Raw genomic sequence first — 18,869 nt, 5'->3', positions numbered from 1 at the left:
GGACATGATATATCTAAAATAACACATATCAACACAAAACAGGTCAGATGCAGCCTCTGAGCTTCTATGTGTACTGTTTATTTAGAGTTAAGGGGATTTTAGCTGTCCTGCGCTCAACAAGAGCTCTAAAAAAGGTAGAAAATTGCAATAATTTTATAACATGTTTGGTTTGTGAATCAGGGCATAATATTGAGAATAATTTTGTGATGTTGTCAGACTTCAAGTTTCATAATCGTCCTTTCAGCAGCGGAGTGGTTTGTTATTTAACGTGTAACCTTTCCTTTCTGGTTTCCAATTTTTATATCCTTGAGGGTATATTTAGAATTGTAAATATGTTATGTTGCGTTTAATAATGAGTTAGTGATTTCTGTAATACTATATTACTGTTTAAATCAATAAGTTAAGACCGACTGCATCATTGTAGGGAGCCAAGCCTTTGACTCCCAATATTGGCTCGAGGTAAAAAAAAAAAAAAAAAAAATGCTTTTTTGTGGGCTTTAGAACTTCTCTCTTTTTTTCCGAATAGTGCGAAGAAGAGCCCTGCTCTGCCATAATATTGCTGTCTCAAATGCATTTTTTTTCTTCCTTTTAACCGATTGCCTCCTGTACTTATACGTCTGCAAAATGGCACGGCTGTGCAAAGCAACGTACCTGTGCACGCGCCCCTGCCGCAAGCTTCGTGGCCGTGCCCACGGAACCCACGGACTCGATGTCTGCTGGTGTCCCGCGATCTTGTCACGGAGCTGCAGAACAGGGAGATGCTTGTGTAAACAAGGCATTTCCCTGTTCTACCTAGTGACAGGACAGTGATCTACTGCTTCCTGTCATCGGGAGCAGTGATCACTGTTGTGTCACTCGTAGCCCAGCCCCCCACAGTTAGAATCACTCCCTAGGACACACTTAACCCCTTCCTCGCCCCCTAGTGGTTAGCCCCTTCCCTGCCAGTGTCATTTACACAGTAATCAGTGCATTTTTACAGCACTGATCGCTGTATAAATGACAGTGGTCCCAAAATAGCATCAAAAGTGTCCGATGTTTCCTCCATAATGTTGCAGTCACTATAAAAATCGCAGATCGCCACCATTTCTAATATAAAACAAATTAATAAAAAAAAATGCCATAAATCTATCCCCTATTTTGTAGACACTATGGGCCAGATCCACAGAGCAAGTACGCCGGCGTATCTACTGATACGCCGGCGTACTTTCAAATTACCCGCGTCGTATTTTTTTTTTTTTTTTTTTTTTTTAACATTTTTTATTGTTTGCATATATAAAGAATCCTCAAACCAAGATACGACGGCTTCTGGGTTCGATCCGACAGGCGTACGGCTTCGTACGCCTTCGGATCGTAGGTGCAATACTTTGGCGCCCGCTGGGTGGAGTTTGCGTCGTTTTCCGCGTCGGGTATGCAAATTAGCGATTTACGACGATCCACGAACGTACGCGCGGTCGTCGCATTTTCTAACGTAGTCTGTAGTCGACTTTTTCCGGTGTATAGTTAAAGCTGGTATTTTGCGGCGTATAGATAGACTTGCCATGTTAAGTATGGCCGTCGTTCCCGCGTCGAAATTTAATTATTATTTTTTTTGTGTAAGTCGTCCGTGAAGGATTTACGTCGTTTACGTCCACGTCGAAATCAATAGGCCCGTACGGCGTACTTAGCCGCAATGCACACTGGGAAATGTAGGCGCCCGGCGCATGCGCAGTTAAAAAAAAACTTAAAAAACGTGAGGTCAAGCGCCATTAACATAAAACACGCCCCCCTCAAACACATTTGAATTAGGCGCCCTTACGCCCGCCGATTCAGGCTACGCCGACGTAACTTAGCAGGCAAGTACATTGTGAATCATGTACTTGCCTCGCTAACTTACGGCGGCGTAGCTTAAATTCCTTAAGCTATGCCGCCGCAAAGTTACGCGAAAGTACCTGTATCTGTGTTCTTCCAAAGAAGTGTATTTTTTGCTTTCTCTCCTTTGGAGAAATTTGCCAACACATTTGGTCCCTTTAGTGCCTGAAATGAAGAAAATTTTCCCCAGTAGAAGCATGGATGGCAGACTGTAATCTTCCTCCACTCATGCATGCCATTTTAGACAGAAATGACAAGATAGTCCAGTCCAGTTGTCTCTTGGTAAAATCCTCCCTTTCCTCATCTTCACAACATAGGCCTCATACACATGACCGTTTTCCTCGACAGAATCCATCAAGAAACTTGGTGGCAGAGCTTTTTTGCCGAGGAAAACGGTCGTGTGTATGTTTTTCGTCGAGAAAACTGTTGTGGATCTCGACGAGAAAAAAGAGAACAAGTTCTCTTTTTCCTCGTCGGGAGTCTCAATTTCCTCGTCGTGTTTCCCGTCGGGCTTGCCCATCATTACAGCCTAATCAGTGCCCATCTGCTCATCATTACAGCCTAATCAGTGCCCATCTGCCCATCATTGCAGCCTAATCAGTGCCCATTTGCCCATCATTGCAGCTTAATCAGTGCCCATCTGTCCATCATTGCAGCCTAATCCGTGCCCATCTGCAGCCTTCGCCCATCATTACAGCCTAATCAGTGCCCATCTGCAGCCTTGCCAATCATTACGGCCTAATCAGTGCCCATCTGCAGCCTTGTCCTTACTTGCAGGCTAATCCGTGCCCATCTGTAGCCTTGTCACTGCCGGAACTCCTGTGTGCTCAGCTTGCAGTCGCGCCCAGTTCCACCCAGGGCAAGACAGAGCTGGATAGGGCTGCTTTGGAGGGGAAGGAGGGACCGAGCGCCGCCGAAATACAGAGCCAGATCTCCTGTGTGACGCGTTTCGCCCCGTCCACCAAGGCTTAGTCATAGAGGTCTGACTAAATATTTTAATAGAATATTTATTTTTTTAACTGACAAGTTTTCCCCGGAGAGTACTATCGAACCCATCATCTAGAAAACATTTTTAATGCCATGCATGTATGGATTCTTTGGGGTTGATTACTAAAGACAAATAGACTGTGCACTTTGCAAAATGCAGTTGCTCCAAAGCTTAGTAAATGAGCAGAAGCTTCGCTGATTTACATAATCCACGTGCAAGCAAAAATGCTGTTTTTATATTTTCCTTGCATGTGATTGGGTATTCTTTGCCGAGTTAAGCTTTACCTCGTTTACTAAGTCCTGGAGCAACTGCACTTTGCAATGTGCACATTAGTAAATCAACCCCTGTGTGTGACATTCAAGACTGTGGGGTTAATTTACTAAAGACAAATAGACTGTGCACTTTGCATGTGCAGTTGCACTCTGCAAGAGCATTTGCTCCAAATCTTAGTAAATAAGGACGTTAGATTGTTTGCCCATTGAGGGTAGGGATTGATGTGAATATACAATATGGGCCAGATTCAGAGAGACTTACGCCGACGTATCAGTAGATACGCCGTCGTAAGTCCGAATGTGCGCCGTCGTATCTTTGCGCTCATTCTTAAAATGAGATACGCCTCACTGTTGCCAAGATACGACCGACGTAAGTCTCCTACCCCGTCGTATCTTGGGTGCAAGTTAACGCTGGCCGCTAGGGGCGTTTACGTTGATTTACGCATCGAATATGTAAATTAGCAAGATACGCCGATTCACGAAAGTACGTACGCCCGTCACAGTAAGCTACGCCGTTTACGTAAGGCGTTTTTCCGGCGTAAAGATAAACCACCAAAAAGATGCAAAGGTATGGACGTCGGAAGTGCCGTCGGATTTGACGTCGTTTACGTAAGTCGTACGTGAATGGGGCTGGGCGTAAGTTAGGTTCACGTCGTACGCATTGAGCCGTCGTATCGTAGGGAGTATTTGCGACGTGATTCTGAGCATGCGCGCGCATGCGCCGTACGAACGACCCTTCATTTACATGGGGTCACGGTTATTTTTAAATATAGCACGCCCACTACCTGCCTACTTTGAATTGGGCGGGGTTACGCCGGCCCATTTTCGCTACGTCGACGTAACTTACGGCGCAAGTGCTTTGTGAATACTGGCCTTGCCTCACTATGTTACGTCGGCGTAGTGCAAATTGGATGCGCTACGCCAGCCAAAAGATACGCCGATCTCTCTGAATCTGGCTATATATATTTAAAGTGCTGCGTGAATTGATGGCGCTGTATTGAATAAATGAGGTAAAACTCTGCTGACTTCCATCTTTTAATCCTGTTCAAGCAAAAATGCTGTTGTTTTTTTTAATTATTATTATTATTATTTTATTTTACTTGCATGTCATTGTTTTTTTTTTTTCGAAGTGACGCTTCAACCCATTTACTAAGCTCTGGAGCGCCTGTACTTATAAAGTGCACCGTCTATTTGCCTTTATTAAATCAACCCCAGTGACACCATATCCTGCACTGGAATCTTTTAAAATATCTCACATATAAATCCAGCAAATAGCATTTTTTCTGTGTTTCATTTTCTTTCTCCTTTTTTTTTTTTTTTCAGATCGTTTCAAGCAAGAAGATAACACGACCCTTGATTTTAGGGAGTGGGAAGCCAGCGGGAAAGGGAGCCATAACGGTAAAGAGGTTTCTTTTTCTGTACTGCGTGTGTCATTTTAAAAGCTGTTTGAACTTCATACTGAGATAATAGCTTGATTATTCCACCGGTAGCAATCATTCTGTTTCTAGTAAAAGCCGAAGACGTGCATCATGGCAACAATATCCTAGCAACGAGATAACAGAGCGCCAGGATAACAATATGCTGCGCGTTCCTCTATGGATGAGACAGGATCAAGTGCAGCAATTCTTTCATTAATTCTGCAACTTTGTAAACAAAGTGAACAATGTTCATTGCAGCGTAGTATATTTTAATATTCTGTTTCTGCCATCAGGCAGATTAAGGATTCTGTAATGCTGACTATACATACATCAGAACATAATCAAGCATAGATTGTGTAAGACGATCAAAAACTATCGCTTAAGGAAACCAAAATTAAAGTGACATTAAAGGCTTTTTTTTTTTAAATAACAAACATGTTTTCTTATCTGCTCTGTGCTGCAGTTATGCACAGAGCAACACTGATCCTCCTCTTCTCGGGTCCTGTGCCGGCGATCCCTCCTGTTGAGTGCCACCAGAGCAAGCAGCTTGCTATGGGGGTACCAAGCAGGCTCACTCAAAGCTGCTTTGTGTGTCCATTCACACACAGAGCCGAGGCTCGGCTACGCCCCCTCTCTATAGTCATTGGCTAACTGTGTCAATCACTAGGTCATTATGGGGCTCAGGTAAGTATTGGGTAGCTGCACAGAGAAGGAACTTTACCTTCATGCATATAATACATGAACATAAAAACCTTCAGCCTTTAGAACAGTGGTTCTCAACCTGGGGGTCGGGACCCCCTCTGGGGTCAAATGACGATTTGCCAGGGGTCACTGAATCCTGGGCGGTTCCTGAAGCCTGGACTTCTCTCCCAGCCTTTTCGCTGCTGCCCAGTTGGGCTGTCCCCAGAGCCCGCGGCCGCCCACTCAGCCTCTTTGCAGCCGCCCATTCAGTTTACGGCATGGCTGGGGGCCAGAGACTAGAAGTCAGCTGACTGGTGAAGAATGTGAAGTTGGAGGGGCTGGAAGGGTCCCCATCTCCTGATTTTACTGTTAGGGGTCCCCACAACTAGGGAAATTTTATCAAGGGGTCACGGCAATAAAAAAGGTTGAGAACCACTGCTTTAGAACTACTTAAAGGCCCCTTTTACACTGGGGCGGGAGGTGCGGTGGCGCTAAACCACAGATGGCTATACGTGTGTGTTGCTGTAGGTCAGCTGTGTAGCTAGAAAAAAATACAATCCCTAATGCTGAACTCTAGCCTTACCTTTAATCTTGCACATTTTTACAGGTTTCTTTCCTGTACTGAAAATATACTGATTTAACTGCACACTGTGAGCATTTCGTAGTGTGTATCAGAAGTTGCAGCGAGTCAGATAGAGCCTGCATTCTTTCCTAGTTGGATGTTGGAAGACATTCAACATCCGCTAGCCCTTTTTTCCCCAGTTGGACTGTCCCTGGCCGTCCCCTTTCATTCATTGGATTTCATTTTTTCAATAATGGAAGTTAAAGCAAATGCCCTCTGCCCTCTGCCCGTCGTCAGGAAGCGTGACGCTTCCTGACGACGTGTCAATCACGAAACGTACGTCGAGGCGCCTGGTTACGTACGAACAACGCACTTCCGGTCCCGCTGGCTCTCTTGCCTGGAACGCACGCCAGTTCCCCAGCGAGGAACTCTCATCACATTTTCTACCTGCCACGCTGACTAGCCTCAGTGCCGGGTCTAAGGCACTACACAAGTAAGAGGCCATTTGGCGACGCTGTATATATTTTTGATACATTTTATTAAATAGTACTTCACTATGATGGTTTCCCTCTCCCTCTTTGTTCAAACATTATGAGAGTGCCTGAGCCTAGGAAACGTAGAGCCGCGCAGCTGAATCTCGGAACTGGTTTAGTGACCAGCTGCTCTATTTGACCTTTTCTAAATAATTAGGTCAACACCTTGTGGTAAGAAGCCATCCATTAGCGCACTTTTGGGGGATCTTCTTGGTGGAGGTGGACATCTTTCACATTGAATTTCCAGTATTGTTTTTTCAGTTCAATCTGATAAGAACACTTTTGAATGGACTTTATTCAACACTTTTGAATGGACTTTATTTATTAATGTATTTATTTATTTATTCAATTATTTCTTTAACTGTGTTTATGTATTTCACTTGTATATTATTGTTGGTTCAGACGGACCATCTGATTGTATTATTATTTTATTGATATTGTCTAGGTATCACTCACTTATAGGTATCACTGATTCACTAACTATCTAGGTATAGCGCCCCCTCCATATAACAGTACTATTTAATTTTGACCTTTGACTGAGGTCTCAATTTTAGGGGAGCTGCTTATTTATTATTTTGTGTTGTTTATTACATTAATTTATTATATTGACGCAAGATATTACATTTTCCACTCCATCTCCTAGGATCGAAAGGAAGAATCTACCCTCTGGCTTGAGCGGCGCTCCAAGTTTTCTATTTAAATATACAGTAATAGTTTACATAAAAATGGGCATGCAGTTATAATAAAGAATTACAACATATATATCCAGTTGGTCCCCATAAGAAAATAGAAGATTTAAGAAGAAGAAAAATGGCTGGCTCTCGATTGCAGCCTGTGACTCCGGGACCTGCATGTATGCGGTGACATCAGCACGTCACTCCTCCCTATGACATCAGTTGTGACGAAACTCGTAAGGGCAGAGCGACGTCCTGATGTCACCGCGTACACGCAGGTCCCGGAGTGACGGGCTGCAATCAAGAGCCGGCCAGCTCTGTATTTTCACTGCCATTTTTATTCTTCTTAAATCTTCTATTTTTTTATGGGGACCAACTGACTATATATACCTTTGAGGAACTCTACTGGGGGAGAGGCTGAGACCATTGATTTGCTCCTTAAGGCCTAGTTCACACTGGTACGATTTGAGATGGGATTTGAGATGTCAAATCGCATCTCAAATCGGCGGCATTTGCCGGCAATTGTCGGCAATGGCACCGTCCTAATCGGCGCGGCGCTGCACCGATTTCAAAAAGTATTTCCTGTACTACTTTTTACGAAACCTGCTCAGAAATCGTGAGTTCAGCTGAATTTGCACGGCTTCACTCCCGCAGCCCAGTGTGAACCTGGGCTAAACGCCAGGGCTGGGTATTAAGTCAAAAGCATATGTGATCTCCCGTAATAGGAGATCATTTACTGTTGGTAAGCGGCAGTGTGTGCAGAGGTGGAAGCTACATCTTTATTCTCACCACTTGGGTGCGTCGTGTGGCAATTTTACATCTGCAATGTACTCATATTAAATGGACTATTTATTGGGTAACAGCATGAAATAACCTTTATCTAGATGTGTGCTATTAGTCACTTTATATTCATATGCAGTACTCACCATTTTTATTTGCACTAGGTTCACTTTATTAAAAAGTTTAGAGCAACTTATTATTGTAATTTGTTGTTGTTGTGGGTCTCTCACAGGAAGTTGCGGCTTTATCTTTCTTAAAAAACTATTTTATTTCACATTCTCATCCATTTACTAATTCATTTGTTTAACAGACAGCGCAATAATTGTATTTGTGTTTATAGTTATAGTAAAGAGGCTCTGTGTTTATTCAGTTTTTATTTATCCTTTTGATTTATTTAATAGCATCCTTTCTGCATTTAATGTTTTGTATGAGTTTGATCTTGCTTTTATAAATACATTTTCTGATTATTTCCCCAGATCATTGCCCAGGAGTTGTCCGATAACAGAGTAATAACACTCTCCATGGCCGGGAGGAAGCTGGATAAGAAGGTGACACTTCCCCTTGTTAACATATTGCAGCTATTTATTAGTATTTGGATGCCCTGTGGATACTTATCGTTATTCAATTAATAGCAGATTCTTGACAGCGGATAATTAACACTACGTGTAATCTCTGTCCATATTATTTTGTAATCTGTGAAATTTGTGATTTGTATCTCAACAGGACCTGTTTGGAAAGTCTGATCCATTTTTAGAATTTTATAAACAAGGAGATGACGGAAAGTGGATGCTAGTTCACAGGACAGAGGTGACTCCATATTAGCTGGAAATGTTTTATTACTTGAACTTCTAATTTAGACTAGCAAAAACAAAACTTTTTATTTAATATGCCAGTGTCCCTTACTAAAGTTCCTAATTGTCCGGGTGCTGCTGTGGGCGCTGATGAGCATGGAAACATAGGAGTCCAAGACCCTTCTTGGCCAACATTCTTGGCAGCTTGGCAGCGTCATGACATCACTTCAGATCTGTGTAGCTTCACTTTTTTATTACTTTGCGGAGGTACTGGAGAGGTAAATATTTCTTGGGTTTTATAGCTGAGCTTTTTTTTTTCAAATAAAAAAACAAGGTTGACTTTGCAAAGGATGACAAGGGCTTGGACCCAGTGGACACCACAGCTTAGCAAGTCAACTGTGATTTAAGGTGCATGTAAATCTTCAGCTTTTATTAAAAAAACAAACATGTTATACTTACCTGTATAACATCTGTAATGGTTTTGCACAGAGCAGACCCAATTATCCACTTCTCCGGTCCCTCGCCAGCACTCCTGGCTCCAACTCTTTAGCCAGTGCCCCTATGAGAAGCCGCTTCCTATGGAGGCACTTGTGCGGGCCCACTCCTGAACCCTGCTGCTTGCATCCATAGACACAGACACTCGTTCCCATGCCACTTTGAATTTGGGACAGCCCCGGAAGAGCCACTGCCCTTATGTACAGCACTGGATCGCGATGGGGCTCAGGTAAGAATTAAGGGGGGGGGGGGGGGAATCCCAGGCACGGAGGTTTTTTTTACCTTAAAGAGGAAGTAAACCCTGGTGGGTTTTTCTTCCTTTCTTTAACCCTGCAAAATAAAAGCATAATGTGAAACTTACATGCAAATGAAGCCGCGCCGTCCCAGCTTCAGGCCGCATCCATGTTTGCCCCTCTTCCTCCTGGGGCCACGGACGCTGGCTCTGTGACTGACCGGAGCCGCGTGACATCACTCCACGTGGGAGCCCCTGGTCACGGCACTTGATCGTCAAATAACGGCATGGGCGGACGTTTCTTCACAGCGCATGCGCTGTTGACATCATCGACGCGATATACAGTAAATATCTAGGAGATATTTACAGAACCTATAGGTAAGCCTTATTATAGGTTAACCTATACCTATAGGTAAAACTTGCAAAGGGAGGTTTACAACCTTTTTAAGGTAAAAAAACCTTAAGGGTCCTTTCAGACATGGGGAACCCGTAGGGAGCAGGGAACGCTTAGTTGAGCCGACAGGGCGGTCCCCGCACACTGTGCAGGGACTGCCCTGTCAGAGCTCCGCTCTCCCCTATGGGGGGATCAGATGAACACGGACCGTCTGCCCGTGTTCACCCGATCCGCTCTGCAGACGGATGGAAAAATAGGATTTCCTCCGTCTGCAGAATTGGAGCATTGCGAACACCGATGAGATCAGGTGTCAGCGGACGTTCATCCACTGACACCCGCTATCTCATAGGGATACATGTATGTCCCTTTTTCATTCGTAAATGGATGGATGAAAAAACAGACATACGGTCCGCATGTGTGAAAGGGGCCTAAGGCTTCAGATCCACTTTAAAGTTGGTGTGCTGCTGTGTCCTAGACCAGTACGGGGGACCAGCGTGTAGTAAGGGAAATATACAACATCTATAGTAAAGTATACGTCTAGCTAAAACTGTTTTTTTTTTTGCATTGGATAATGTAGAGACCACCATTGGGTTTGTTTGTTTTTTCATCTATGTCCACTTGCATGGATTTTTTTTACTTCCTGTCCCAAACACACAACAGTACTTGAGATAAAATCTCTCTTAGGCTGCGTACACACGATCGGTCAAAACCGATGAAAACGGACTGAAGGTCCGTTTTTATCGGTCCAAACCGATTGTGTGTGGGCCCCATTGGTCAGGCATGGACGCCTAACCGATAGGTCAAAACCGATCGTTAGTATGCAAAAACATTGGTTAAAAACCTGCGCATGCTCAGTATTAAGTCGACGCATGCTTGGAAGCATTGAACTTTGTTTTTTTCAGCACGTCGTTGTGTTTTACGTCACCGCGTTCTGAAACGATCGGTTCATTAACCGATGGTATGTAGGCACATCAGACCATCAGTCAGCTTCATCTGTTAACCGATGACAACGGTCCTTCGGACCGTTCTCATCGGATGGACTGATCGTCTGTACACGGCCTTAGACAGTTATCACAAATATTGAAAGATTTCCCTGTAAAGTAATGAATTACCAATCACTTTGAGTTCCATTGACAGTGGTCACCAGGGCAAACAGGCTAAATTGAGAGAGATATTCTTATGCCCTGTACACAAGATCGGAAATTCCGCCAGCAAAAGTCTGATGTGAGCTTTTGAGCGGAAATTTCGACCGTGTGTATGCTCCATCGGACTTTTGCTGTCGAAATTTCCCCCAACAAAAGATTGAGAGTTGGTTCTCAAATTTTCAGAAGGAAAAAATTTGTCTGCGGAAAAAATTCCGCCGCATGCTCGCAAACAATTCGACGCATTCTCGGAAGCATTGAACTTCATTTTCTCGGCTCGTCGTAGTGTTGTACGTCACCACATTCTTGACGGTTGGAATTTGGTGTGACCATGTGTATGCAAGCCAAACTTGAGCGGAATTCCGTCAGAAAAAACATCCAAGGTTTTTCCGACGGAAAATCCGGTCGTGTGTACGGGGCATAACTCTTCCCCACTCTTTCCAAAACAAAAAAATGTCTAGAGATTTACTTGAAACAAAAGGCATACCAGGATAAATTGTCCTTTTTGTTGTCTCCAGGAAAATTTCACTCTGTTAGACTCCAATAGTGACTCTAATGCCGCGTACACACGGTCGTTTTTTACGATGTAGTTAGAAAAACGTCGTTTTTTTTCATGATGAAAAACGTTTTATTTCATCACAAAAAAGACCGTGTGTACGTGGCATAAGGGGTTGATTTGCTAAAGTTAAATAGACTGTGCACTTTACAAGTGCAGTTTCACTCTGCAAGGGTATTTGCTCTAGAGTAGAGCTGCACGATTCTGGCCAAAATGAGAATCACAATAATTTTGCTTAGAATGAAGATCACGATTCTCTCACGATTCTCACAGCGTAAAATCTTTTACATTTATACAAAAAAAAATGGGCTAACTTTACTGGCTAGTTTTTTTTTTTTTATTCAATAAAGTAATTTTTTTCCAAAAAAATTGCATTTAAAAAGACTGTATTCACAAAGCACTTGCTCCCTAAGTTACGTCGGCGTAGCGAAAATGGGCCGGCGTAAGCCTGCCTAATTTAAAGTAGGCTGGTAGGGGGCGTGTTGTATTGAAATGAATCGTGACCCCATGTAAATGAAGCGCTGATCGTACGGTGCATGCGCGCGCATGCTCAGTATCACGTTGAATTTACTCCCTAAGATACGCCGGCTCAATGCCTGTGACGTGAACGTAACCTACGCACAGCCCCATTCACGTACTACTTACGTAAACGACGTAAAAAGATACGCTTGTTCCGACGTCCATACTTTGCATTACATACGCCTCATATAGCAGGGGTAACTTTATGCCGGACGTAAGCCTTATGTAAACGGAATAGCGGGCGCAAGTACGTTCGTGAATCGGCGTATCTAGGTCATTTGCATATTCGAAGCGTAAATCTACGGAAGCGCCCCTTGCGGCCAGCGTAAATATGCACCCAAGATACGACGGCGTAGGAGACTTACGTCGGTCGTATCTTGGCCAAATTTAAGCATATCTGGTTTCCAGAATACGCTTAAAGATACGACGGCGCACATTTGGACTTACGACGGCGTATCTGGAGATACGCCGTCGCAAGTCCTGTGTGAATCTGGCCCATAGTCTTTAACTACTTTAATACCAGGCACTTATACACCTTCCTGCCCAAGCCAATTTACAGCTTTCAGCGTTGTCGCAATTTGAATGACAATTGCGCGGACATACTACACTGTACCCAAACACATTTTTTATAATTTTTTATCATTTTGTTCCCACAAATAGAGCTTTCTTTTGGTGGTATTTGATCACCTCTGACATTTTTTTTTTGCGCAAAAAATAAAAAAATATCAGAAATTGTGAAAAAAAAATAGTTTTTCTTTGTTTCTGTAATTTTTTTGTAAATAAGTACATTTTCTTCTTCAATGACGGGCACTGATATGGCTGCACTGACGGGCACTGATAAGGAGGAAACCGATGAGGTGGCACCAATGAGGTGGCACTGATGGGCACTAATAGGTGGCACAGATGGGCGCTGACAGGCAGCACTGATGGGCACTGATAGGCGGCACTGGTATGTGGCACTGATGGGCACTCATAGGCGGCACTGATCGGTACTTATGGGTGGCACTGATGGGTACTTATTGGTGGCACTGATGGGTGGCATGGATGGGCATTGATGGTCACTGATAGGTGGGCACAGATGGGCACTGATAGGTGGCACTGATGGGTGGCACTGATGGGTGGCATTGCTGGGCATCACTGAATTAATTTGTTTCATGATGGTGCCAGTCAGTGCCCATTTGTGTGCACTGATTGGCATAGATTGGGCATGTATTTGCATAGGTGAATGGCCATGGGGGATGTACCTGGCCATCCACATGTTAGGTGCTTCCCTGGTGGTCCAGTGTGGGCATCCATAGGGTGGTTTCACTGATAAACAATCAGCGCAGACCCCCCTGTCAGGAAAGCTGCCGATCGGCTCTCCTCTACTCGCGTCTGTCAGACGTGAGTGAGGAAAAGCCGATCAACGGCTTTTCCTGTTTACATCGTGATCAGCCATGATTGGTAACCGGCTGCTCACGTGGTAAAGAGCCTCTTTACCGAGATCGGTGTAGCGGTGTGTCAGACTGACACACCGCACCACCGATCGCCGCGATGCGTGCCCCGGCAGACGCACAGCTATGATTTTGCTATAGGCCGGGCGGGAAGTGGTTAATAAAATCCTACAAAATTCCACACAGGACAGAGATAGCGAAAAAAAAAAAACATATAATGAGCACTAAAAGCAAAATTTGTTAATATGCAAACAAACCATGTAAACCTTTTAAAGATATCTCTGTTTTATATGACGAGGTTGTGTTCAGCGTTGTGTATGTATCCAGAGTGGGGGCTTAGGTTTGATTTAAAAATGCGAAAACAGAAATGCATTGCCTGGGAAGGCTGTTTTGTGTCGTTCAATAAAAGAGAGATAAGCAGCACCCGTTGCTTGCTCCACTCATGATCATGTGAGAAAGTAACAATGAGGGAGGAAATAAAAGCTTCCCCTTATATGGCTGTTTCTTGGCAAAGGATCAAAGTCTGTAATAAAAATCAATCACTGACAGGGAAATGACAACATTCTGCACTTGAAAACTTCTTTCCTTCTGCACAGTGAATAATTTTACAGTTGCTTGAATGCTGAGTATTTCTTCATTTCAGGTCATAAAATACACTCTGGACCCGGTGTGGAAACCCTTTACTGTGCCCTTACAGTCTTTGTGCAATGGAGACATCGAGAAGCCAATAAAGGTGATTGTGTGTTTAATGCTTGACAATATAAAGCAGGGGTCTCCAAACTGCGGCCCGAGGGCCAGATGTGGCCCTTTGCTAGCCTTTATCTGGCCCTTGGGGCACTATTCCTCTCAATGATATGTGGAACTATTCCTCCCACTGACACCAGCAACGGTGCACCATTTCTTCCACTGATACCAATGATGGAATACTACTCCTTCTACTAATACCAATAATGGGACACTACTCCTCCCAATACCAATTAGAGGGCACTACTCCTCCTACTAATACCAATAATGGGACACTACTCCTCCCAATACCAATTAGAGGGCACTACTCCTCCTACTAATACCAATAATGGGACACTACTCCTCCCAATACCAATTAGAGGGCACTACTCCTCCTACTAATACCAGTAATGGGTCACTTCCCCTCCTGCTGACCACCAACCTTGAGACCATATTTATTCTCAGGCCTCGTACACACGACCAAGTTTCTCGGCAAAAACCAGCAAGAAACTTGCTGGGAGAAATTTTTTGCCGAGGAAACCGGTCGTGTGTACATTTTCGTCGAGGAAACTGTTGAGAAACTCGACGAGCCAAAAAGAGAGGATGTTCTCTATTTCCTTGACGGAAATGGAGAAAATTTACAGCCTAACAAGGAATTTGACGAGGAAATCGATGTGTTTCGCCCGTCGAGTTTCTCGGTCGCGTGTACGAGGCTTCACTGATGCTGGGCCTATGACATTTTCTACCCTCACTGGCCACAATCCGGCCCTGCTAAATTCTGAAGAACAGTAGACTGGCCCTTTGTTTGAAAAGTTTGGAGACCCCTGATATAAAGCATGGGACTATACAACCCCACAAACAACCACCCCACCATAACCAGCTCATTAATCATGATAGTACAGAAAACCATGAAAAAAGAAGTGTGGAAAATTATAGCCACGGCCCCTTCATTTGTTTTTTAAAACAAATATGATAACTTTTAACATTTGTTGTACCATACCTTTAACATTAAATACCAATACCACTGTTAAAACTTTAACCAAACCACCTGCTCAGTCTTTCAGGACTCAAGCACCAATTCATTCAGTTAAAGATCTGAATCATGGAAGACCATACAGGGGTTGGTTGTAAGGGGTGACAAGTCCCATGCGGACTCTTGGTTAGCACCGTGCCCGTAGTAGCCTTTTTCAGCCGTTGTACCCTACGAGAACCCTAGAAATAATATTTAGATCTTGGGGAAACCTTGCTGAAACCAATTCATTGGGGGGTCAAAGGAAAAGAACTGCCCCTTACATTGGTGGACAGCGGAAAGAATGCCCCTTAGAGTATTGGTTAGTATGTCACCCTTACAGACAGCTAAAAAAGTATTGGTGTTATGCAGCTGGCTTGCCAAGTGGCATTGGCCCTAGAACTTTGCAGGCATCATCAAATGGAAGGTCAGTGAGCTACAACTCAAGGAACCCTTAGCAACCTCTGGATGAGTTCCAGGGTTCCACTTAAAGCGGGAGTTCACCCAATTCCTTTTTTTTTCTATTTTCCCCTTAGATTCCTGCTCGTTTTGTCTAGGGGAATCGGCTATTTGTTTTAAAATATGATCCGTACTTACCCATTTTCGAGATGCATCTTCTCCGTCGCTTCCGGGTATGGGTCTTCGGGAGCGGGCGTTCCTTCTTGATTGACAGTCTTCCGAGAGGCTTCCGACGGTCGCATCCATCGCGTCACTCGTAGCCGAAAGAAGCCGAACGTCGGTGCGGCTCTATACTGCGCCTGCGCACCGACGTTCGGCTTCTTTCGGAAAATCGTGACGCGATGGATGCGACCGTCGGAAGCCTCTCGGAAGACTGTCAATCAAGAAGGAACGCCCAGTCCCGCAGCCCATACCCGGAAGCGGCGGAGAAGATGCATCTCGTAAATGGGTAAGTACGGATCATATTTTAAAACAAATAGCCGATTCCCCAAGACAAAACGAGCAGGAATCTAAGGGGAAAATGTGTAAGCTATGGGTGAACCTCCGCTTTAACCCTGGTTAAGAATGGCTGGTGTTGAGAATACTTGTAAGCTGATGAATATAGCATGAGATACCATGATGCCGCGTACACATGATCAGGCTTTTGCCCTCCCAAAAGCACATCGGAATTCCGACGGAATTCCATCGGAGTAAAATAGAACATGTTCTATATTTAAACTCCGATGGAATTCATCAGAATTTCCGATGGAATTTCTCCAATGGGGCATACACACGGTTGGAATTTCCGATGGAAAAAGTCCGTCTGACTTTTTCCATCGGAAATTCCGATCGTGTGTACGCTGCATTCGTGTTTCCCAAACCTGCCTCTGAGTAAACCTAAGGCTACATTCACATGGGCGATTAGCAGCATACACCAGATTTTTTTTGCAACAATCAGTGGGGATAACAGGAATATGCCAACAGCTGTGGCCAGTAGTCTTGTACAAGACAATGACAGGCTGATAGGAGCTGCAGCTGGTCACATGTATCCACACACCCAGCGGCTACCCACAGTTAGGACCGATCTTCAATCTTGGATACAGTCTTTCTAGGATCGCTCATCTGTCTCCGACCCCAGGTAACCAATGGATGTGTGGATACCTGCAAACAGTAGCTTTTGTCAGCCTGTCATTGCTTTGTGCAGTTGTTTGTTTACAGCTGTAAGAATCTGCTGATTCGTGCAGCAGGAATCCATCATATTCCCTAATCACCTGTGTGAATGTATCATAAAGTGTTCCTTTTTTTTAGCAGTGTATTTACCATATTAAATCAAGAAGGTCACAGTTTTAAAAGTGACAGTAAATGTAATGAAAAGGCCAAATAAGGTGAGTATCTGACCGGAGGACAAGAAGACAAGAATATATGACTTTGCATTCATCCAAAAGACCGGAAGCATATTAAGATTATTTATGCGTGAAGGGCAGAAAGAAAATCTTTATAACACATTATAACAAAAATAAGGATAAGGGTTTCTGCTCACATGGCTTTGGCAGGCATTTTATAAGCCTAATGTAATTTCCTGTTTTTTTTTTTTTCCCCACCCTGGGAACCACACATGCCATGTGTATCCTGCGATACAAGTGAACAAGTCAACCATGTTCATGTAAATGCAGATGCTGTTTTTGCTTCAGCATTTACCCGCACATACCCGTCCAACATTTTTTACAAATATATTCCTAAAATACATCAGGCACACATTCATATAAACATTGACGCAAAGAAGCATCAGCATTTACAAAAGTACAGATGCATACAGCCATTTACTTGTATAGCAGGCGGTATGCAGTATGTGTGGCTTCCCAGGCGCTCGAAAGCAACAGGCATTTCATAGGCCTAGCGTAATTTCCTGGTGCTTTCTGCCACCCTGGGAACCAAACATGCCATGTATAACCTGCCATTAGGGTGACCAAGTGTCCCGGATTGCCCGGGACAGTCCCGCATTTTGCAGGTCTGTCCCGGGCACCTTCGTTCCAGGACAATACAGTGTCCCGGAATGAAACTGACACAGCCACCCCCCTGGGCCAATCTGATGCCCCCAAAAAAGGCCGCCACATCACCGCTTTACTCAATGACAGTACTTGTCCTGGCAGGGGAATGCCTGGAGGAGCACAATCCCCGCCCCCTGTTTGTGATTGGAGAAATCATAAATCCCGCCTCTTGTGTCCAATCACTGTGCTGTGATTCGTTACAGCACAAGCTGATTTTTGGGAAGGGAGGTGTCCCTGAATTGTAGTTTGGAAATGTGGTCACCCTACCTGCCATACATGTTCTTGTAAACGTAGATGCTTTTTTTGCTTCAGTATTTACCTGCGCATACTCGTCCAACATTTTTTACAAATGTCTTTCTAAAATGCATCAGACACACAGTCATATAAACACTGAAGCAAAGAGCATCAGCATTTTAAAAATCACAAACACGTACAGTGGAGCCTTCTTGTATAGAAGGCTCCAGAATTAGAATAGAACACTTGCCATATCCCATAGAGAAGTGATTCATAAAGCCTTTCCAATCTCTCGATATATTTTCTCATTGCACAGCTGCGGCATATGTTAGGCACAAATTTGACCCTGTTGGAGCATGGTACTATGAATGTGGTCAAATAGCATTACAGTAAAACCTTGATTTGAGAGTAACTTGGTTTGAGAACGTTTTACAAGACAAGCAACATTTTTGTTATCAATTTTGACTTGATATACAAGCAATGGCTTGATATAAGAGTAGCGTTGTGTCACAACTGGGTATAAAAGAGAAGAGAGGCGCCTCTAAGTGTAGCTATATGGTTACATTTAATAAAGGTACAGCATTTAGCAACATATTGCTACACTTAGAGGCGCCTCTCTTCTCTTTTATACTCTGTAGCTCCTGCTGGAATTTGCTTCTAACCCCCTTGTGGAGGCTTCCATTTGTAGATGGACATTTTATGGTTACACATTGCTATAATCTTTTTATATGGGCTTTAAACTGAAGAACCTATGAGTAAATGGTTTCGGAACGAATAATCTGAGTTTTCATTATTTCTTATTCGCTTTGATATACAAGTGCTTTGGATTACAAGCATGTTTCTGGCACAAATTATGCTTGCAATCCAAGGTTTTACTGTACAATGATTTCAAATTGTTTGGAGTGTTGGTGGGGCACAAGATTTTGGAGTTAAGATCTGCTTATCCAATTTATCAACTTATTTCAATATTCCATATTTAGTTTTTCCATATGAATACAAATACAAAAAAGGTTATACCCAGATTACCATTACTGGGGTATACACTAGATATGTGGGACTGTTATGTTTAATTCAAAGTCAGGAATAAGAAAACTCTTGG

The 18,869-nt window shown here is 43.7% G+C and overlaps 1 protein-coding gene across 1 annotated transcript in view; it reads left to right on the top strand.

The window, feature by feature from the left end:
- CPNE2 (copine 2) overlaps positions 1-18,869 on the top strand; it is a 181,984-nt gene that overhangs the window by 98,339 nt on the left and 64,776 nt on the right. Inside the window, exons 4-7 of the mRNA XM_040329167.1 lie at positions 4,432-4,506; positions 8,233-8,304; positions 8,480-8,563; positions 13,962-14,051. Coding sequence (XP_040185101.1) covers positions 4,432-4,506; positions 8,233-8,304; positions 8,480-8,563; positions 13,962-14,051 — 321 coding nt within the window. The remainder of the gene's footprint in view (positions 1-4,431; positions 4,507-8,232; positions 8,305-8,479; positions 8,564-13,961; positions 14,052-18,869) is intronic.

This window comes from Rana temporaria, chromosome 11 (genome assembly GCF_905171775.1).
Source record: "Rana temporaria chromosome 11, aRanTem1.1, whole genome shotgun sequence".
NCBI classification, from domain to species: Eukaryota; Metazoa; Chordata; class Amphibia; order Anura; family Ranidae; genus Rana; species Rana temporaria.
This window is presented reverse-complemented; position numbering and strand designations above follow the sequence as displayed.